The sequence below is a fragment of the Carcharhinus amblyrhynchos genome, chromosome 19, assembly GCF_965287045.1.
Source record: "Carcharhinus amblyrhynchos chromosome 19, sCarAmb.v2.hapA, whole genome shotgun sequence".
Taxonomy (NCBI): Eukaryota; Metazoa; Chordata; class Chondrichthyes; order Carcharhiniformes; family Carcharhinidae; genus Carcharhinus; species Carcharhinus amblyrhynchos.
Window position 1 is genome coordinate 48,384,319 of NC_137342.1, and position 23,395 is coordinate 48,407,713.

Genomic DNA, 23,395 nt, shown 5'->3' on the forward strand with positions numbered 1-23,395 from the left:
TCTATGATGATATGAATTCCTACTGGCATGGACTGACAACACAAAATTTTCACAATGGAACTGCTAATTTGGCAGAAATTGGCAATTTTAGACAAGACAATAGTGATCCACTGGTGGTTATTTTCCAAAATTCTTTGGACTCTAGAATAGTTCCTACAGATTGGAGGGTGGCTAATGTAAGCCTGCTATTCAAAAAGGGAGGTAGAGAGAAAACAGGGAACTATAAACCAGTGAGCCTAACGTCGGTTCTGGGAAAATTGCTAGATCCATTATCAAGGATTTCATAACTCGGCATTTGGAAGGCATTGGTATAATCAAAGTCAGCATGGATTTACAAAAGGGAAATCACGCTTGATGAAGCTATTGTAATTTTTTGAGAACATTACTAGTAGAATTGACTGAGGAGAACGAGTGGATGTGGTTTAGTTAGGCTTTCAAAAAGCTTTTGACAAGTTTTCACATGGCAGACTACTAAGTAAAGTTAAAACACACAGGATTGCAGGCAATGTCTTGAGCTGGGTAGAAAGCTGGTTAGCAAATAGAAAACAAAAAGTTGGCATAAATGGGTCTTTTTCTGATTGTTAGTTAATGACTAGTGGGGTTCCACAGGGATCTGTGCTAAGACCACAACTGTTCACATTATGCAATAATGATTTGGCAGAGGGAACTGAATGTATTATCAGATGATACAAAGTTGGGTGGGAATGTGAACTGTGAGGATAAGAGATGCTTCATTGTGATATGCACAGGCTGAGTACATGGGCATCTGCATGGCAGATACAGGATAATGTGGATAAATGTGAGGTTATCCACTTTGGTAGCGTTAATAGGAAGGCAGATTATTATTTGAATATTCGTAAATTGAGAGGGGTGGACACTCAACGAGACCTTGGAGTCCTCATGCATCAATGGCTGAAAGTAAGCGTGTAGGTACAGCCGACAGTAAAGAAGGCAAATGGTATGTTGGTCTTCAGACTGACAGGATTTGAGTATAGGGATAGGGATGTTTTGTTGCAGCTGCATAGAAATGTACAAACTAGAAGTAGTAGGCCATTCTGTCCTTCAAACCTGCTCCACCATTCATTTTGATCATGGCTGATCATCAAATTCGATATCCTGATTCCTCTTTTCTCCCATATCCCTTTAGCCCCTAGAGCTATATCTAATTTCTTCCTGAAATCAGACAATGTTTTGGCCTGAACTACATTTTATGGTAGTGAATTCCACAGATTCACCACGCTCTGGGTGAAGAAATTTCTCCTCACCTCCGTTCTAAAAGGTTTACCCCTTATCCTCAAATTATGACCCCTACTTCTGGACTCCCCACCATTGGGGTCATTCTTTCTGAATCTATCCTGTCTAACCTTGTTCAAAATCTTCTGAACTCCGATGAATATAATCCTAATCGACTTAGTCTCTCTTCGTACGAGAGACCTGGAATCACCCAGGTAAAGCTTCACGGTACTCCCTCTATAGCAAGGGCATCCTTCCTCAGATAAGGACACCAAAACTGCACACAAAGGAGAAAGTGGGGGGAAGAGCTTTTTATATTTTTGTAAGAACTTTTTATAAGATAAAAGGTGCACAGTGTTATGGGTAATGTATTAGCATGGATAGAGGATTGGTTAACTAACTGAAAGCAAAGAGTGTGTTAAGTGGGTGTTTCTCTGGTTGGTGACCAGTGACTAATGGTGTGCCTCAGGGATCAGTGTTGGGATCGCAACTGTTCACGATTTACATAGATGATGTGAAGTTGGGGACCAAGTGTAGTGTGTCAAAATTCACAGATAACACTAAGATGAGTGGCAGAACAGTGTGCAGAGGACGCTAAAAGTCTGCCAAGGGATATTGATAATCTAAGTGAGTGGGCGAGGGTCTGGTAGATGGAGTACCAATGTTGGTAAATGTGAGGTCATCCATTTTGGTAGGAACAACAGCAAAATGGACTATTATTTAAATGATAAAAAACTGCAACATACTGCTGTGCAGAGGGACCTGGGTGTCCTTGCACAGGAATCTCCAGGAGTTGGTTTGCAGGTGCAGCAGGTAATTAAGAAGGCAAATGGAATTATGTCCTTCATTGCTAGAGGGATAGAGTTTAAAAACAGCAAGATTATATTGCAGCTGTATAAGGTGCTGGTGAGGCCACACCTAGGAGTACTGTGTACAGTTTTGGTCTTTTTACTTGAGAAAGGATATACTGGCACTGGAGGGGGTGCAGAGGAGATTCACTAGGTTGATTCCGGAGTTGAGAGGGTTGGCTTACAAGGAGGGACTGAGTAGACTGGGACTATACTCATCGAAATTCAGAAGCGGGGAGATCTTATAGAAACATATAAGATTATGAAGGGAACATGTAAGATAGAAGCAGGGAAGTTGGTTTCACTGGCGGGTGAATCTAGAACTAGGAGGCATAACCTCAAAACAAGGGGAAGCAGATTTAGGACTGAGTTGAGGAGGAACTTTTCACACAAAGGGTTGTGAATCTGTGGAATTCCCTGCCCAGTGAAGCAGTTGAGGCTCCCTTGTTGAATATTTTCAAGGCAAGGATAGATAAATTTTTGAACAGTGAAGGAATTAAGGGTTATGGTGAGCGGGCAGGTAAGTGGAGCTGAGTCATGATCAGCCATGATCTTACTGAATGGCGGAGCAGGCTCGAGGGACCAGATGGCCTACTCCTGCTCATAGCTCCTATGTTTATATTTTAAAAATTCCCAAAGCATGCTCATATAGTTTATCAATGCCTGTTCACTGAACAAAACTAATTTTCCTCAACCAAAAAGCGCTTGGAATGGAAGACTTTCCTTTAGGAAAGTAACCATCAATCAATCCTTCAAATTTGTTTTATTTCCAAGAAGCAATTGTCCCTTCATTTTAAAATTAATCATGAAGGGAACCAAATCCAAGGCAAATTGGAAAAAAGTCATATGAACTTTCAGCAACCTAAAGTCAAACTACAAACTACCCAAAATGTACTGTGCAGCAAAAATTCCAAGAATTTAACTTATTTATTGCTGCATCATAAATGGCAATATCTTGGACACTGTGTCAGTTGTGATAAGTTTGCCAATTATTGTAACAGAAGACTTTTATCTGAGAAATTCCTTCCCCACCCCTGCTAAATCTGAGACAAAGAACAAGAGCCCGTTCAAAACTAAGCTCTCAGCATTTACCAAGTGTCAAAATTAACAATAACGTACAAGCACTCTACAGCCAGATCATTCACGTCATTCCAGTTTGTTAAACTCTCAAGTGGAGAAATTCATTCACAATGAAATCTCCCACATAAATGCCAATACATGTCCAGTTGAGCCAGAATATTTAGTGCAGTTTTCTCAGCTAAAATCAACTTCCACCTGCTATCGATTGGCTTACATATATTTTTCTCCTTCCCATGGATGATGTTCAGACAAAAGCATTACTGCAAACTCAGTTCATCTGGTTTATTATTTAAGAAAATCTGGGTTTTGCCAATTGCTCATCTTGTTAAGACAGTGATTAACAGAGCCTCAGATGCCGTAAAACTCCTACAGTGCATTCAGCTCACCAAACCTGCACCCCACCCAGGCCCTATCTGCATTATCCCAAGTCATTACCATGCTAACCCCCTTGACTGTAAGGGACAATTAAGCATGGCCAATCAACCTAACTCACACATCTTCGGCATTTGGGAGGAAACTGCAGCACCTGGAGGAAACCCACACAAACACATGGAGAACATGCAAAGTTCACACAGTCACCCAAAACCGGGATTGAACCCAGGTCCCTGGTGCTTTGAGGCAGTAGCACTGACCATTGTGCCACTGTGTTGCCCCGTGTCAGTAAGATTCTATGATTATTCTCCAATAGATGTTAAAATAGCAGCTCTCCAAGCAATCTCAACACCCTTGGAATACTGTGGAGAAATATCAGCCAAAGTTCCTTAAAAAAAACTAGCGCAGCTAATTTCATCTCAGCCTTAACTTCACTTTCCTGCCTGTTCACCATAGCCCTTCAAATCCTTGCCAATTATTAATCAGCCCATCTCTTCCGTATATCTACTCAATGTCCTAGCATCTATCATGCTCTGAATTCCAGAATCAGGGCCCTTCGAGAGAAGTAATTTATTCTCATGCCTGTTTTAAATCTGCCACCCCTTATCCTAAAACTATAATATCTTGTTCTAGATGGCTCCACAAGAGTATACACCATCTCCATGTCTAATTTGTCAATCCCCCTTATCATCTTGTACACAGTGTACAGATATCTCCCTGAAAGATATTAAAGTTGAGGATGTGCCAAAGACCAGAACTGAAGAACTTCAAAAAGCTCAGAGGGTTGGCAGGGATTATGGAACTAGGGAAGATTGAGGATTTGAAAACAAGAAGGTAAATTTTAAAACTGAATTGTTGTCAGATTCAAGCACACTGGTGATGGGTGAACCACACTTGATGCAAGCATGAACACGGCTGCAGTACTGTTTTGGATAAGTTTATATTTATGGATGAAAGAAGATGGGAGGGCAGCCGCAATGTAGTGGAATATTAAGTCTAGAATTAACAAAAAAACAAGTTTAAGTCAGGAAAATCAGAGGATATGGAAAGATTCTTAAAATGTATTTATCTTCCAGATTAGTTCAATGGAAAGTTTTTGGGCAGAGGTACAGGGAAGACATATCTCTTCCCTGTACCTCTGCCCAAAAACTTTCCATTGAACTAATCTGGAAGATAAATACATTTTAAGAATCTTTCTGGATATGTCTTCACTGTACCTCTGCCCCAAAACTATTAGTTAACTAGTTAGCCCATTGTGTCTCTATTAACTCCTTCAAAGAGCAATCCAGTTACTCCCACTTCTCTGCGTTTCCCCATATCACTGCTATTTGTTCTCCTCAAAAGATTTATTACATTCCCTTTTTGAAGGCCACTATTAAACCAATATGACCATGTCACAGGAAGCACTTTCCAAACCTTAGTCACTCATTGCATAAGAAGACTTGGCTTTCTGCCAATTACCTGAAATCAATTCTGTTTTTTGATTCTTCAACAACTGGAAACAGTATATTAACTTTATTTTAGAATGACAAGTTCAAAACACAGAAAGATTAAACATATTTTTCTGTTCCTTCATTTTGAGTTTGTAGCTTTGATTGGCATTCAACACATTTGCTATGCGCTGTACTGGGACTGCAAATGGTTGAAGGGCAGTGAAAAAAAATTAAACATGTTCCACAAGCATCACTATATATATTGAGCCATTCCTCACCTAGCTTAATCAAGAACTCGCGCTCGAGTTCCTGAACTTGTTTGATAGCCTCTTCCAAGGAGCCACAGAATTTCATCTTTGGTCGAAGCAGCTCAAGAATGTCACTAATCATATAATCAACGTCAATAGGAAAAGGGTGATCTTTCGTCCACACGTCTAAACTCTTCTTCCACCAGATATAACGCTACAGAGGCACAAACAGAAGGTTCTAGTTTGTTAGTATATACAGAATTTATGTAATAATAATTCTAATAAATATGAAATAAAAGGCCTTATCAAAAAATAAACAGTAGCTGAATGAATAAATAATGGAAAACCACTAAAATTACACTCAATTATTCCAATTTTTGTGAAGATATTGAAGTTATTCAAGTTAATAGTACTGTAGTAATCAGAATATCAGGAAAAATTAAAAATAAACTGGACAAGGTGCAAATGTGATATAGATAGCAAAAATAAAAATTTTCAGCTTGCAAAATAACTGGGAAGGGATTAAATGACAGGTTAAAGCCATTCATTAGGTGACTTGCAACATTATTCACACAATCCATACATGAACACATTTTCAGTCACAATAGCTCAAACAGAATCAAATGTATAATTTAGTTCCAATTTGTTCTGTTAATGGTTCCATTTTGCTGACTTTTTTGGAAATCCACCTTTTCATTGATAGGTACAACAAATCAGTTTCTGACTGCATTTGAAAACATTGGCACCTTGAGCACAGAAGTCACTAAAAAACTTAGTTGCTGTCAGTACAACAGAACAGCACACACTGCAACCCTATCATTTCCCAATTTTAACAGCTATTATGCAAATTCAAATAGAATTGCTGTCTTACAAGGACTGGACAATGGGAAAGCTTGATCAGTCAGACTGATAACTGTCATACTTTTTAATCTCCACTTTTGCCCTCTATTTGCTTGAAGCACCTTCTGTTGCCTCGAGTACCTGAGACATTTATTTGTTCAGATGTCAGTGGTCTAAGCGCTCAGTTAGCAAGGTTTGGTGCAGTGTGTTGCACTTTTGCCTGAGTCACAAAGTTGTGGGTTCAAATCCAACTCTGAACGGTGGCACGTAACCCCAGTCTGCCAATTCAGATTGATATTAAAGAAATAATGCACGTTCATGTAGCACCTAGTATGACTCAGAGCATCCAAAAGCACTTCAGACAATGAAACACTTGCAAATTGTAGTGCGTGTTGCAGGCACTGTAGTAATACATAAGGTTAACACAGTGCAGGTAGCAAATTTGCACATGGCAGCTTCCAGAAACAGCATGAGATAAATAGCCAGATAATCTACTTTAGGGATGCTGGTTAAGGGGTAATATTGGGCAGGAAACAGGGAAACTCACCTCCTCTTCTTCATACAGTGACATGGAACCTTGTATGTCTAATTGAGGGGACAGATATGGCCTGAGTTTAAAATTTTATTCAAAAGATGATACCTCCATCACTGCAGCACTCACTCAGTACTGCAGTTAGATCTCTGCCAACATTATGCATGCACTATCTTCTCAATTATTCTTACTTATCTGACTGTTACACCTCACAAAGGGGCTTCCCTTTTCCCCAATGCAGTATAGGAGCTGCAGCATACCAGAAATAGTTTTGTTATTAAAAAGTGAAGAATGAAAAGTTGTGAAGACTATAGTGTTTGATGTGATGAATTCAAACATAGATAACTACGGTTGACAAAACACATCAAGCTATATACTTGCTTATATCTTATTGCAACAAGATATTTCAGAACGATCATTCAGGAAGTTCCTTATTTGGACCCTGTCAAATCCTGTGTTCTTTTGGGGGTTTGGCAGGGTAGATGCTGACAGGATGTTTCTTTTTGTGGGAAAATTTAGAACCAGGGGCAAAGTTTCAAAATAAGGGCCTTCTTTTTTAAGACAGAATTGAAGAGGAATTCAAAGGATTATTAAACTGTGAAATTCTCTTCCACAGAAGACTGTGATGTTTGAGTCATTGTATATATTCAACATGGAATTAGACAGGTTTTTGATTGACAAGAGAGGTGAGGGTTGTGGGAGACGGGCAGGAAAGTGGAATTAAGGCACAATCAGTAGATAACACTTGTTGGGCCAATTGGCCGACAGCTGCTGCTATTTCTTATGTTCTTATTTGATCTGTGAAGGGATATTTTAACTCATCATCTTATGACTAAGAGACCAAAGTACGACCCCTGAGTCAAATCTGAGATCCCATGTTACCACTTGAAGAACAGCGGATCCTCTAGGAGCCCAAGCTAACCCTTCTCAATCTATTAAAACGAAAAGCAGATTTACAGATCATTATCTCATTGCTCTTTGTGGAATCTTGTTCTGCAGAGATATTTAATTACGCAATAGAAATTGCAAATTATTTTGCATGCAAAACACATGTTTGAGATATAATTACGTGTTTACATAAATGCAAAGATTTTCAGTCTCTTTGGCAAGACAAAGTTTGGTGCCCTCTCCAAAAATATATACCAAAACAGATACCTTCACAATTCTAATATTTAAGCATAAACAGCTGACACATCCTATTCATGTTTTTAGTGTTAAGAAGTTATACAATTATATTTAACTTGACTATCCAATTTACTTTTGATGACATTGTCCTTATAAACATATGCAAGGCATGAGTCAGAAATCAGGAGCCAGATTCCCCCCAACCCTCACTCACAGCCAGCGTTCTCCTGTGAACGAAGATGTGGCTGAACGTCAAATTCTCTGTCCTCGCCGGCAGTGGCAGTAGAGTGTGAACGACCAGAGAATTCCAGCCCAGCTCTCTATTTTCTTTCAATTTGACTTGGCCATTTGGCCAGAACTGCAATTTGGTCTCAGTCAATGCACCAGCTACGCTTTGCTGAGCACCAGTGGGTTATAAAGTAGAAAACTCCAATTATAGCTGTTTGAAACATGCAGTTTAAGAGTCTTTCATTTAATTTTATTTGAATGGATGCTTACTCTTAACAGAAGCAAATACTCTCCACAAGAAAGTTTAAAACTATAGGTGATTAGAAATCTGAGAATAAAATTAACTCAAGTTACTCCCGGCCCAGTAAGGATTTTATAATTACACTCTTAACACTGTATGGAGGAATACAAAAAACAGCTTTTATAATACATATAGTTAACTTCCCTTTTAACTGTTTAAGTTTCAACCTAACACTTACTAGGTAACCAACATAAAAAAGTCTGCTAGTCGCACAACTGGAGTTTTTGGAATAACCACTTGTTTCTTGTCCTCATTCCGACTTGCGTTGCCCAGACATTCAAAATATATTGTTGAATTCCCCATGGTTTCGCTGACGGTTGAGGGAAATTGTATACCATTTAGTTGTTATTTTTGTAACAAGCTTTGAGTTTTTATGGTACTATTCCTACAGCAAATCAATGTAATTCACTGATCTTAATACATGGGAATTTGACAGCAATACTAACTCAAACATTATTATACATCCAGATGTACGTAATCTATTGCTAGTTTTAAGTAAAGCTTGTTAAAGGGCTGCTTTAAATAATTTTCAGAAATTACCTGAAAATACACAAGGAAACAATCCAATTTTCGTTTGCTGGAGCCTCTGTCAAAGTACTGCCCACAGGTGTCCAGCAGTGTGCAAACCAGTCGAATACGAAATAAATGTTCTGGTGGATCCAGAGGTGTTGCACTGCCATCAGCGCTTATACCAAATGTAATAAACGAATACAAAATTCGGAAGATGACCGCAGATTCCACCATTCTATAATTGTACAATTCTCCAAGGAACTTAACACTGCTGATGCGCCGCTGATTGAATTTAGGCTGATTGACCTGAAAAGCAAAGGCAGCTTATCATTACAAGTGTACATTTGCAAAATCCATGGGTAAAAGCATCAATGGCTGCAAGCATTAAGCAGACATTTTGAACTGTGATTTGGTCTCCTATTTGTGCTGAGTTACCTGATCTCAATCAGTGCACCAGACAATGCTAACTGCTGAGTGCCACCGGGGTTATAAAGTAGAAAACTCCTATTAGAGTTCTTTGAGGATACAACAAGCAAGGTGGATAAAGGAGATATAGTGCACTCGGGCTTTCAAAGGACAAGGTGATGAATTGTCACAAAAAGGTTATTTGCAAGCTAAGAGCTCATGGTGTTAAGAAGAATATATTAGTGTGGATAGAGGATTGGCTAATTAACAGAAAACAGAGAGTCAGGACAAATAAGTCAATTTTCAAGTTGGTAAACTGTAACTAGTGGGGTGCCAAGGGATCAGTGTTGGGGTTTCAGCTATTTACAATCTATAGTAATGACTTTGATGAAGGCACCAAATGTGTTGCAGCCAAATTTGCTGAGAATACAGAGTGGTGACAAATCTAGTTCTCAGAACACGGAGGGTGGGATTTTTCAGCTGCGTTTGCCCCAAAACCGGAATATCCTACCCGAGGTCAATGGCATCGTGTGTGTACGTGTCCCCCATTCCCCAGCTGCAATTCACGTGGCAGGCAGGATGGGAAAATTCCACCCAGAGTCTGTGAAGGCATATAAATAGGTCAAGTTGAACAGGCAAAAATTTGCCAGCTAGCTTATAATGTGGGAAACTATGGGGTGATCCATTTTTGTAGGACAAACCGAAAAGCAAAATATTATTTCAATGGAGAGCACAGAATGCTATAATAAGAGGGAGCTTGGCATCCTCGTACATGATTAATACAAGGTAAACACAAGAGGTACAGCAAGAAATTAGGAAAGCAACTGAAACGTTAGCTTTAATGGGAATCTTTGGAATTCTCCACCCCAGGGAGCTGTACATGGTGAGTCATTGAATATATTCAAGACTGAGGTAGACAGATTTTGGAACTATCGGGGAGTCAGGGCAGGAAGTGGAGTTGAGGTCAGCATCAAATCAGTCATGATCTTATTGATTAGACTCAATATAAAGAACGGCTGCTTGCTCACAGTATGAGGGGGATACTGATATCTGTATGACCATACCCCAGTATTAATCAGCACATTTAAGAAGAAAATAAAGAATATTACCATTTTCACCACTTAAAGTTCATTTTGTGTCATTACAAATGATTTAATTTAATTGTGATAAACCATATGTTTCTTAGCAAATGCAGATTCCAGCACTTTCTACAAACATCAATTTTGGAAAGGGGATTTGCTTCAATTTCTTTACACTGTTTCACATTGAGGTAAAATTTCATCACCTCCATTCCCAGGCGGATGTCTTCCAGCACTCCATCTACAACGTGTATTCCCACATCTTCTTGGTATGGCACTAATCCCGCCAATAGATTAGCAACACAGTGAATACTGTTGTACTTGACATTCCAGATGTTGATCATGCAGTTAATAACATATTCCTTCACCTCTGGATCATGCCACGCCAATTTTCTCATCTGTCTCAACACCTACACAACATGGAGGTTTTGTTAGGAATTTTATAAATGTACAATCTGCTTCTATTCCACACTTCAACTTCAATGATGGCAACTGATATACAAAGAAGATTCACTGTTAATTTGCAGATTTTAAACTGCTCTTTCCTGGTCCTGTGTTATTGATAGACCAAATGGAAACATTGAACGTACTGAACCTACTCAACTTACTCTTGCTTTTTGCCCTCTTCTTAGAATATATTTCATTGTGCCATTAGATTGCCTAACACTAATTGGGACGACAACCTGTTTCTAAGATCTTCAGCTCAAGATAGCAATTACATGTTTCCAAGGAGTTGTTTGAGAAAGGAAATAACTCAACTCTCATGGTTTCTTCCCTCTGTCACCAAGGAATGCAAATAGTTTTGAAACACCACTGCACGTCCTGCTATAACAGAGATTCAGAAGGAATGCGCCGTGTGAACATAAATAGTCAAAACTACATATCACTCTTCAGTGACACATGGCATTAATATGCTGTAATTCTCAGCCAGGCATGTTTTTTAAAGTTTGAAAACAGTACACAATAGATCACCACAGAATGTTTGTGCCAAACATGCAGGGAACAACTGTGTGATAAAGTCAAACAGGCACATTTTGGTATCAAAACAGAGGTTTAGATCGTGATTTAATTGCTGATTGGTTAGGAAAAGTTGCACAATGCAAAATGCCTCTAAATTTCAGGCTGCAGGTTAGAAGCATACCATATTAAGACCATTTAGCCCACTGTGTCTGTGTCAGCTCTCTGAAAAAAATACCAATTTGTCACATTCTCCTGCCCTTTCCCCAGAGTGCTGCAAACACTTCAATTTTAAGTAAATAGCCAATTCCTTTCAGAAAGCTAATCCTGAATCTGCTTTCACAATCCTTTCCACTCTGTTGAATATTAACAATTCCAATTCACAGAATCTCAGCATTTTTATAGTGCAAGAGGTCATTTGACCCATCATGTCTGAACCAGCTCAGCAAATGAGCATCATGACTTATTGCCATTCACTTGCCTTATCTGAATACCCCTGCACATTACTTCCATTTAAATAATTATCTAATGCCCTCTTGAATGCCTCGACTGAACCTGCCTCCACCACACTTCCAGGTGGTGCACTTTAGAACCATACTGCGTGGAAGCTTTTCACATATTACATTTGCTTCTTTTTCAAGTTAAAATATTACGTTCTCATTTTGACAAAAGATGATGTCTAGAGTACAAGTATTGCACATTCGATCCATATATACCAATTGAGTTGCACCTGGCATTTGTCTCAGTAGGTCAGATAAGAACAGGAGTATTAAATCAGGTTCTGCACAGTGTATATTTCTGACGCTAAGAACATTTGGCTGCTGTCCTTTAAGGTGATAAAAGTTAATGACTATAATGTAACTGAACTTCAAATAATCAATTATTTTTGGTGAGGCTCCAAGTTTGAAACACCCAGCATTGAATTACTGTCCATTTTTATATAAAGAGAGAGACTGTTTTGAATCTGTCTCACAGCTTCAGGGTGATCAGGATTTAGTTGCTATTTGTTGAGAAATTGTAAACATCAGCTGCAGTTCAGAAGCAGCCAGCATTAAATTAATGGCCTCTTGTCTTTGCCATTCTATTTAATAAAGTGTAAAATCTGGAGCAATCATTATGTTGTGAAAAATATTTGAAATATTTCTGGCATTTGGCTGGCAAATGTTTACCCTTTGATGAATACAGTTCTTTAATGCTCTCCTCTGGATTCAATTTGTAAATGCATTGCCTAGCCTAGGATTTGTCACACAGATCAGCAAGGTTCAATGCCCAATATGTATGGAAATAAGCCACCTCAGTTACAGTAGCGACAGAAGTACTGCAACTGGCTTCAGCAGCCCTAGGTCAGGGATGGGAAGGTCCAATCCTTATCATTAACTAGGTCATCCTATTTAAAAACCACAGTGCGTGCAAAGACTTCAGTCTAAACAAAAAAATCTCGCCAAGCTTGACAAACTGGCAGTCGCACTTGCTCAGCCTGGAACAAACACATAAGTCAGATCAGAAAGAAAAGATTAAGATGAACATGTAAACTTCATTTAGGATCACAATCAGACTCAGCCTTTAATAGTCTGTTGACATTCACTGTCTGTTTAAAGTGAAGAATGAACAAATGGGAGATGTCCACCGGGGAAGTGGGGGTACATCATTCCTTTCAAAAGAGAAAACTACATGCGAAGATTGGGGTGGGGGGAAGAGGAGCTGGAGGAAAGGAGGGGGAGAACTAAACTGAGAAAAGCCATTCTTAGGCAGATTTTAACTCTGTACTACTCGTGGTTATCATAACAAATGTGAGTATTTTGAGAGTTAGCCTGTGTGTTTGTCGACAGCAAACTAGCTTAAATAAGGTCACAGAGTCATAGAGTTTACAGCACAAAACAAGGCCCTTCAGCCCAACTTGTCCATGCGCCCTTTAAGTGCTAAGCTAGTCCCAACTGCCCGCATTTGGCCCATATCCCTCGAAGGTGTCATTGTTCAGTTGTGTAAAAGCAAGCGGGTAAAGCAAAGTGCTTTTAATTAGCAGATTCAACAGGGGATCTGATTCCATATTATCAGGGTGACTACTGTTTGGTTAGCTAGCTTCATAGAACATACAACATTCACAGTGCTGAGCTCAGAGAACTCATACAGGAGGTTCAGAAGAGACTTCAGCATGAAGATGAAAATTTTGAAATCAAGCTGTTGGTAAAACATAAACCAATATAGTTTAACAAACACAGGGCTGCTAAGCATGAGAGATTGCTGCATATTAGGACACATGCAGCATGTTTTGGATGAGCTCAGGTTTATTGAGAGTGAAGTACTGGAGCTTGCTCATCGGAACAGCAGAGTCCAGCAAAAAAAAACTAAATGTAATAACAGGCATGTTGATAGAATCAATGCTGAATATGACTTTATCTTTTAAAGTGTTTATTCTCAGGATCCAATTAAGGCCAGTATTTGTTTCCTTTGAAAATGTGGCAATCACCTGATTGAAACACATCAGGGTTACAGTGAAGGTTCTTCCAGTGCTATTTAGTAAGGGGTTCTGGGATTCTGATTCAGCAACATTGAAAGAATGGGGGCATGTGCCCAAGTCAGGATGGTATGATTTTGAGGGCAATGTGAAGGTGGTGGTGCTTCCTTGTGTCAGCTGCTATTGCTTTTCTAGGTGATAGGGAGGTGCAATCAAAAGTAGCTTTGGCAAGTTGCTGCAATGCAATTGTAGTTGGTAGACACTGAAGTCATGATGCACCAACGGTGGAGCAAATTAATGTTTAGGGTGGTGGATAGGGTACTGAACAAACAGGTTGTCATGGCTGGTGTTGTGTTTCTTGAATGTTGTTAGAGCTGCACTCTTCCAGGCAAGTGGAGATATCAAAATTTATCTACTAGTGTCTCAAGTAGTCTTACATTAACACTGCAATGAAGTTACTGTGAAAATCTCCTAGTCACTACACTCCGACACAGCGTTTGGAAACACTGAGGGAGAATTTAGCATTCAGCACCTAGCCAGCACATCTTTTGGACTGTGGGAGGAAACCAGAACACCCGGAGTAAACCCACAGAGTTATAGGGAGAATGTGCAAATCCACACAAACACTGACCCAAGCTAAGAATTCAACCCAGGTCACTTGTGCTCCATCATACATGTGACTTGTGTTGTGAGTGGCGGGCAGGCTTTGGGGAACCACTTGCATTGAATTCTCAGCCACTGACCCGCCCCTCTGGCTACAACAGTTACGTGGCAAGCACAGTTGAGTTTCTAGTCAATGTTGACTCCCAGGATGTTGATGGCAGGGGATTTGATGATGGTAGCGCCAAGGTAAGGTGCTCAGATTCTCTCTTGTTGAAGATGGTTATTGTCTGGCACAAATGTAACTGGTCAGTTGTCAGTACAAGCCTCACTGCATGTAGCACAGACTACTTCATTATCTGATGAATTGCAAACAGAATTGAACGTGGTGGATCATCAGTGAACATCCCCAGTTCTGATCTCATGATGGAAGAAAGATGAAACAGCTGAAGATAACTAGGCTTTCCCAAAGAACTCCTGCAGCAATGCCCTGGGGCTGAAAGAATTGGCCTTCAACAAGCATAACTATCTTTCTTGGAGCCCGGTGTGTAGATTTTGTAAATATGCTTTCCCCAAAAGAAGATATTTAATAGAGTGAATAGTTCATTTAATTAACTAGCAGTTACCTTTTCAGTTGTGACCTTGGACAAGTCCTTGTAGAGAAGCTTGCGGATATATTCCTGAAGAGGTGGGCGCTTCTTCCTCACTGTTTTCTCAACAGGTGGTGGGTTACAGTAATAGTATGCGTTTTCTACCATTGTTACATAACGAGCATCTAAGTGCATTGCCTGCTTCTTACGCATCATTTGCTCCTGGAAGAAGACATTGAAAGTGGTCAGCATTATTGGGATTAGCAGAAAATCATATTCACAAGGAAATAGAAGGAGGAAAGGCCATATGGCCTTCTCAGCCTGTTCAGCCCTTCAGTACAAACATGGCTGATCTTGAGCTACAGCTTTCGATACCTCTTGATTCTGAGACACCAAAGATTTGTTCATGCTAGTCCTAAATATAGTCAACGATAAAGCATCAACAACCCTCAGGGTAGAGAATTCCAAAGATTCACAAACATTTATAGTGAAAGAATTCCTCCTCCTCTTGGTCTTAAATGATTGACCCCTAGTCCTGCGAATGTACATGGTATTCAAAATTCCCCAGCAGACAGTAACAACTTCACAATCTCTATCCTGTCAAGACCCCTGAGAATCTTGTACTGAAAAAGAGATCACTTCTCATCCTTTCAAACTCCAGAGAATGTAGGCTTAATATTCTCAGGGTTTCCTCATGAGATAATCCTCTCATCTTTGGGTTCAATCTAGTGAACCTTTGTTGTGTGTCTCCAATGCAAGTGTATCCTTCCTTAAATATGGAGGCCAAAACACACAAACATAGAAAAGTTACAGTGCAGAAAGAGGCCATTCACCCCATTGTGGCTGCGCCAGCCAAAAATAGTAGTAAAAATAATCTAGGCACTCATTTTAATCCCATTTTCTAGCACCTGATCTGCAGTTTTGCAGGTTACAGAACTTCAAATGCAGATCCAGGTGGTTTTTAAAAGAGTTGAGCATTTCAGGCTCAGCCACCAACTTTGGCAGTGATTGGAAACTGCTACCACCCTCAGGGTGAAACGATTTTTCCTCGTGTTTTCTCTCATCCTCTTGCCAATCATCTTAAATTCATGGCTCCTGATAATTGACTTCTCAGCTAGGGAAATAAGTCTTTGCTGTCTACCCTGTCCAGGCTCCTCATCATTTTGTACACCTCAATTAGATCACCCCTTAGCCTCTCCTGTTCTAAGAAAAACAACCCTAGTCTGTCCAATCTCTCCTCATAGCTGCAATTTACAAGCCTTGGCAACATTCTTGTAAACCTCCTCTGCATTTGCTCCAGTCCTTTCTATGATGTGATGACCTGGGCTGTACACAAAACTCCAGCTGTATCCTAATCAGTATTTATACAGTTCCATCATTACATACGTGCTTTTGTATTCAATACGGAGTCCTTCAAATGTGGTCAACATTTATAATATTAAAGAATAAAAAGTTACTTAAAGACTTGGTTAATTGCAACAGTCTTTGAGCAATAACATAGGCTGGAGATTCATACTGGGGCTAACGTTCCACCTTTGGATTTTGAGCAGAAATCAATTTAGAAAAAAGTCTTATAACTATATTAGTGCCACGTTTGAGAAATTGCTGAAACCAGGTTCTAGTGAGAACAAATTTACAACACAGAACAAGCCACCATGAAGATGAATGGAGCAAGAAGTTGAAAATTCACTTTTCAAATGTTAAGAACAAGGCACATCTTTGGGCCAAAACTTTCCAGCTATTCATACCAGTGGGATTCTCTGGTCCCCCCCACTGCAGTGAACTGAGATTTGGCTGAGCGCCAAATTCTCCATCCTCCCTTGTAGCGGGGCACGAATGGCCAAGAAATTCCGGCCATCATTTCTCTGCATGTAGCCGTGGTAACGCTGGATACAGGAATTAGGAGAATGAATTCAAATTTTTTTGGTCTCAAGTTGAAAAATGTACCGATGTGTAAAACAGTCGGCTATATAATCAAAGATAATCAGACATAAGACACATTAACAACCCTTCTACTAAAACTAAAGCCTACCCTGAAATTAGCTTTGCACTGCCATTGTTCTATTATGGTCAGCCATAAACAAGAAGTTTTTAAATTTAAAGTTTATTTATTATTGTTACAAGTGGGCTTACATTAACACTGCAATGAAATTACTGTGAAAATCCCCTAGTTGCCACATTCCGGCAGAGGGACCTCGGGGTCCTTGTGCATGAGTCGCAAAAACCCAGCTTGCAGGTGCAGCAGGTGGTCAGGAAGGCGAATGGGATGCTGGCCTTCATAGCGAGGGGGATTGAATATAAAAGTAGGGAGGTCTTGCTGCAGCTGTATAGGGCATTGGTGAGGCCGCAGCTGGAGTACTGTGTGCAGTTTTGGGCGCTGCACCTGCGCAAAGATATTTTGGCCTTGGAGGGAGTGCAGAGGAGGTTTACTAGGCTGATACCAGAGTTGAGGGGGTTGAGCTATGAGGAGAGGCTGAATAAACTAGCCTTGTACTCGTTAGAGTTTAGAAGAATGAGGGGAGATCTCATTGAGATGTATAAGATGATGAATGGGATGGATAGGATAGAGGTGGAGAGACTCTTCCCGCTCAAAAAAGACAGTAGGACTAGGGGGCACAGCCTCAAGATAAAGGGGAGGCGGTTTAGAACGGAGTTGAGGAGGAACTTCTTCACTCAAAGGGTGGTGAATCTCTGGAATTCTCTGCCCGTTGAAGTGGTGGAGGCTGCCTCGCTAAATATTTTTAAGACGCGGGTTGATGGGTTTTTGATAAGAGAGGGGATTAAGGGTTATGGGGAGAGGGCGGGAAAGTGGAACTGAGCCACGACAGATCAGCCATGATCTTATTGAATGGCGGGGCAGGCTCGAAGGGCTAGATGGCCTACTCCTGCTCCTATTTCTTATGTTCTTATTCGGGTACACCGAGGGAGAATTTAGCATGGCCAATGCACCCAACCAGCACAGTCTTTCGGACTGTGGGAGGAAACGGAGCACCCGGAGAACGTGCAAACTCCATACAGACAACGATCCAAAATGGGAGGTAAACCCGGGTCCCGGGTGCTGTGAGGCAGCAGTGCTAACACTGTATCTAAGAAAGCAGAATTTAACATTTTATTTCAGAAACAACCACATGTTGGCAGTCAACATTAATATCTTGAGAACTTGTCTGAGATTCCCAGACTGCTTACTTCAATTTGTATTTTGGAATTTCCAATCAGTATGGCCAACACCACAAGGGACACACTTTAGATTTTAAGTCACCCAGCACATCTTACCTCAAGCCACTTTCCTAAACTTAAGTTATTTGAAACATTTAACAATAATTATTTGATTTAGAATCTAGAAAGTATAAAAAACACACCCCACATAGCCATTCAACATAAACAATACAACCAGTGAAAAAAGTGCCATAGCTGTAGATTGCCTAATCACAGAACCAAAATTGTTCAGAGCTGGACCTAAAAGGACAGAGGTTTTTTGCATAAAAGGTGAGAGAGTAAGCAGAAGCATTTTAAACAATTACTTTTCTGATTTGTGCATTCTGTTTGTACCAATCTTACCAAAAGAACACTCGTCCTCAAATGGGATTCAGGTGATCGGAAGAGAAAGCGGCCAGTTGTCTCTAGGAGTGTGCAGGCCATTTCAATATGGTGATGGGAGAAGTCAGCCAGAAGCATCTGTTCACAGCAGAAAACAAAAATAGGTATCATTTCCCCATCAAGTAACAGTCTTTGATTTTTATTCTGAAACTGTTGCACTCATGAAGTGAGTGTATATAAAACAACTATAGAGTCTATAAAACAACTGCGGAATTGGGGGGTTACAGAAAAGTTAGCCTAACATCCATTATCAGGGAATTACTAGTGTTTATCATCACAGATAGATTGAATGGACACTATGGAGGCTTTCAGCTGATCAGATGTGGTGGCATGGATTTGTAATGAGTAAGTTATGCCTCACAAGTTTGAGGGACTGTTTTGAAAATAAATTAAAGATAGCAGATAAGGTCATAAACAAGCACAGAAAATAATCAAAAAGGGCTAATGAAAGACAATCCTAACTTTTATATCCAGATGACTAGAATACACGGCAGTAGAAGTCATGCTACAGTTATGCAATAATCGTTAGATAATAGAATCAGAGAGGTTTACAGTGTGGAAACAGGTCCTTTGGTCCAACTTGTCCACGCCACCCAGTTTTTACTATTAAGCAAGTCTCAATTGCCCGCGTTGGCTCACATCCCTTTATATCCAATTGTACTCCATATTTGGAGTACTGTGAGCAGCCCTAGGTACATCTTAGGAAGAATTTATTGATCTTAGGGGAATATGACATAGCTTTACCAGAATGAAACTTGAACACCAAGGATTAAAGTGCCAAACGAGAATGCACAAAATAGGGCCGTATCCCCTGAATTTAGTAGATTAGGGAATAATTTAATTGAAGTTTAAGATGTTGAGGGGATAGATTGGGTCGATGGACAGAAACTATTTCCACAGATTAAGGTAGAGGACATGGTCCAAAAATTAGAGCCAAACCTTTCAGGAGTGGCATTAGGAAACTTCTTCACACAAAATAATCTTCCTCAAATAGCAACTAATTTTAAATTAATTCATTTTAAATCGGAGTTTGATAGATTTTTGTTAACCAAGGATTAAGGGACTGGGTCAAATGTGGAGTCTGGATCAACCACAATCCATGTTCTTTTATTTTAAGATCTTTGGCCAAAGCAATATAAAAGCAGCTAATTTACAATCATCGAAGCTTTGCAGCACGGAGAGAGGCCAATTGGCTCATCATGTCTGTTCTGGATGAAATACAAGCTACCCAGTCTAAACACACATTCCAGCATTTGGTCTGTAGCCCTGCAGATTGCAGCATGTTAGGTACATATCCAGATACCTTTTCAATGAGTTGTGGGTTTTTTGCCTCGACTATCCTTTTCAGTTCCAGACGCCAACAACCCTCAGGGTGAAAAATATTTTCCTCATCTCCCTGCTAATCTTTCTACCAATCACTTTAAACCTATGGCCCTTGTCACTGACCTCTTAGTTAAGCTGAATAGGCCCTTCCCATCCATCCTAAGAAATCTCATAATTTTGTACATCTCAATGAAATCTCCCCTCGGTTTTTTTTGTTCCAAGGAGAACAACCCCAGCTAAACAATCTTTCCTCATAGCAGTAGTTTTCCAGTCCCAGCACAGCTCTTGTAATCTCCTCTGTAGTCTTTCCAATGCAATTACATCCTTTCTGTAATGAGATGACCAGAACTGCACGAAGTACACAAGTTGTGGCTGAACAATGTTTTACATAATTCCAGTATAATCCCCCTGTTCTTATCTTCTGTGCCCCTGCTAACAAATGAAAGGGCATATGTCTTCTTAACCACATTATGAACTTGTCCTGTTACTTTCATAGATCTGTGGACATTCACTCCGAGATCTCTCACTTCCTCTACACCTCTCAATTTGCTCACATTTATTGTGCAACCCTTTGCCTTGTTTGCCCTTCCCAAATGCATCGCCTCACACTTCTCTGACTGAATTCCATTTGCCATTTTTCTGTCCACCAGACCAGTCCACTGATATTTTCGCACAGTCTACACAAAACTTGATCACGTTCAACCATGCTGCAAACTTCTTGATAGCTCCCCCAACATTTACACCCAAACTGGTAATATTTCCAAAAAAACATAAGCCATGCAGAATCCCACTGGAAACAGCTTTCTAGTCACAAAAACATCCATCAACAATTATTGTTCGTTTCATGCCAGCTCCTGTCATCCTGACTCGAAACATTGGCTCTATTCAAAGATTGGAAAAACTGGGGCTCTTCTCCTTAAAAAGACAGAGATTAAGGGGGGGATCTGATAGAGGTGTATAAAATAATGAAGGGAATAGATAGAGTCAACAGTGGCAGGCTTTTCCCTAGATTGGGGACAACTATTACGAGAGGTCACGATTTAAGGGTGAGGGGGGAGAAGTATAATTTGGATACTAGAGGAAGGTTTTTCACGCAGAGGGTTGTGGGGGTATGGAACACACTACCAAGTAAGGTGGTGGAGGCAGGCACGTTGGACTTGTTTAAGGTTTACTTAGATAGACACATGAGCGAAACAGGGATGGAGGGTAATAGAAGACGGTATTAAAAAAGGGTCAGAGCCTCGGGACGACACTGGAAATGTAATATTACATGTTAATGTTTTGTCTCTTTTAATTCACAGGTGTCGGTCCACCTTGTTGTCAAATGAGGGGCATGCACACGGTGGGTCGTGCGTGGGCTGCTCTTGGAGGTTTTGAGAGTGGCCTAGTACTTCGTGTCGTTGTGTGTGCTTAATCCTGGACCAGCAGACGGGCACCACAACAGCTCAGTGACTATCACTGCTAGCTGTGCAGATACATGGATTTGGGCCTGTGTCTGTGGGAGTTTGCGCATTCTCCCTGTGGTTGCATGGGTTTCCTCTGGGTGCTCCAGTTTCCTCCCACACCCCAAAGATGTGCTCTTAGGCTGACTGGCCCTACACTATTCTCCCCTGAATCTGGCTACATTAGGGGCAGGGGCAGGGTAGGTGTTGGAAAAATGCTTTGTTGAAATGGCGGCGCGGGCTCGTTGGGCCGAAGGGCCTGTTTCCCGTGCTGGGTTGTTTTTGTTATTCTCTATCTACAGATGTGGTCAAACCTGCCGAGTTTCTCCAGTATTTTCTGTTTCTGTATCCAGCTTGCTACATTCCCCCTTTTTTTTTTAAGATCAGTCAGCCATTTAGGACCTTGACAAAAGTAATGCTAAATCCATGTAGACCGCATCAATTACATGACTCTCATTAATCATCCTTGTTACTTCCTGAAAAATGTCAATCAAATTAGTCAGCCATGACTTTTCCTCAGCAAATCCATGCTGACTCCCCTTAATTAATCCATGCCTTAAGCAACATTTTATCCTGTCCTCCAGAATAGATTCCAATAATTTGCCCACTACCGAGGTCAGACTGAGTGGCCTGTAATTATTCAGTTGGTGCCTTGCTCCCTTTTCAAACAGAGGTGTAACGTTAGTTGATCTCAAATCCTCCAGCATCTACCGAGAGCTGGAAAATAATTGGTCAGACCCTCCAGAATTTCCTCCCTGGCTTCTTTTAACAGCCTGGGGTACATTTCATCCAACGCTGGTGATTTATCCATTTTCAAGGATGCTAACCCCCTATTACTCCCTCTCACTGTTTATCAAATCGAATATTTCATACTGTCCTTCCCCTTAAACTACAATGCCTGCATTGTCTCCATATTTTGTGAAGACAGCACAAAATATTCAAGAAGAACCATACCCACATCCTCAGGTCCACAGTAAGTTACATTTTTGGTCTTTTATGGCTCTAATCTTCCCTTAGTCTTATTCTTAATGTCTTGATAAAACATCTTTGGTTTCTCCTTAATTTTACTTGCCAATATTCTTTCATGCCCACTCTTTGCTTTTCCAGATTCATTTTAGATTTTGCCTCTCCTCTTTCTAGACTTGTCTCGGTATCCTCCCATTTGTTGTGTAATCCCTTGCCTTGTTGGCCTCCCCAAATACATCAACTCACACTTCCCTTGGTTGAATTTGATTTCATTTGCCATTTTTCTGTCCACCACCTGATCAGTCCACTGATGTCTTGCAGTTGTCAGGAAACAGAGGTATTTTTAAAATAACCTATACCTGTATCTGCAGCTATTAGAAATAAGATATTGTTTTAAGTAAGTTTAATTTTGTGTTTTTGTATTTGAAAGGGTTAAAGATTTTGGTTTGGTTCAGATGCATGAATGGTAATCGGAGTTTACAACATGAAAGCAAACAGGATTCAAAGAAAAACTAGGCTGTTGCTTAGCAATCGGGGCCATCCTGGGACAGGAAGAACTTCTAAATTTTTGTGAGCTAGTACCAGAGAAACTGGACACAAGACAAGGCAACTGCTGAGTGATTTCCTAAAGAACAAAAGGAAGTCCCAGAAAACCAGGGAGTTTGGAGCAAAAATGTCCCAGGAAGGCTTAAGTGAAAGGAACAAAGAACAGTAAAGGTGAACAAGGTCCTGTTTGGTGAAATTAAAGTAAAAGGCAGAGAAAGTGCTCCGAGTTAAAGAGACACCTATAAGAACCAGATTTAAAGTAAACGTGGTGAGAAGCCAGATATCCAAGGTAAATCAGAAGTTTGGAGACATCTTAGTATAGCCTATGAAGCAATAGTGCTCTGTTGGCCTGGCTGGATATCTGACAGATTGTGTGGAAACTTAGGTGCAGATGGCAATCGACTGCGTATGAATACTGAAAGAAGAGACTGAATTCTTGGAAGTGGATCTTTGGTGAAAGCATCTGAGAGAAAGCATTGTTTGGGAGAAGATTTGAAAGCAGAGTTTGAAAACATTTGTGTGTAAATCAGAGTTTCAGTGAGACCATTTGGCTCAAAGTTTGACAAGCATCTGGCGGGATTTAATAAGAAATCCACAGAAGTTGCTTTCGGTGGCATCTGTCACTCGACTTCAGATTGAAGTTTCTCTGGCTATTGTTGGCCTATTGATTTACATGAACTGTTTA

The 23,395-nt window shown here is 40.3% G+C and overlaps 1 protein-coding gene across 10 annotated transcripts in view; it reads right to left on the bottom strand.

Annotated features, from left to right (window-relative positions):
• upf2 (UPF2 regulator of nonsense mediated mRNA decay) overlaps nt 1-23,395 on the bottom strand; it is a 166,580-nt gene that overhangs the window by 89,589 nt on the left and 53,596 nt on the right. For all 10 annotated transcript variants that reach the window (XM_080207740.1, XM_080207742.1, XM_080207738.1 and 7 more), the window contains 5 exons: nt 18,395-18,511; nt 14,873-15,058; nt 10,441-10,644; nt 8,781-9,056; nt 5,245-5,428 (listed from right to left, as the gene is read on the bottom strand). In XM_080207740.1, the coding sequence (XP_080063866.1) occupies nt 5,245-5,428; nt 8,781-9,056; nt 10,441-10,644; nt 14,873-15,058; nt 18,395-18,511 (967 nt within the window). The remainder of the gene's footprint in view (nt 1-5,244; nt 5,429-8,780; nt 9,057-10,440; nt 10,645-14,872; nt 15,059-18,394; nt 18,512-23,395) is intronic.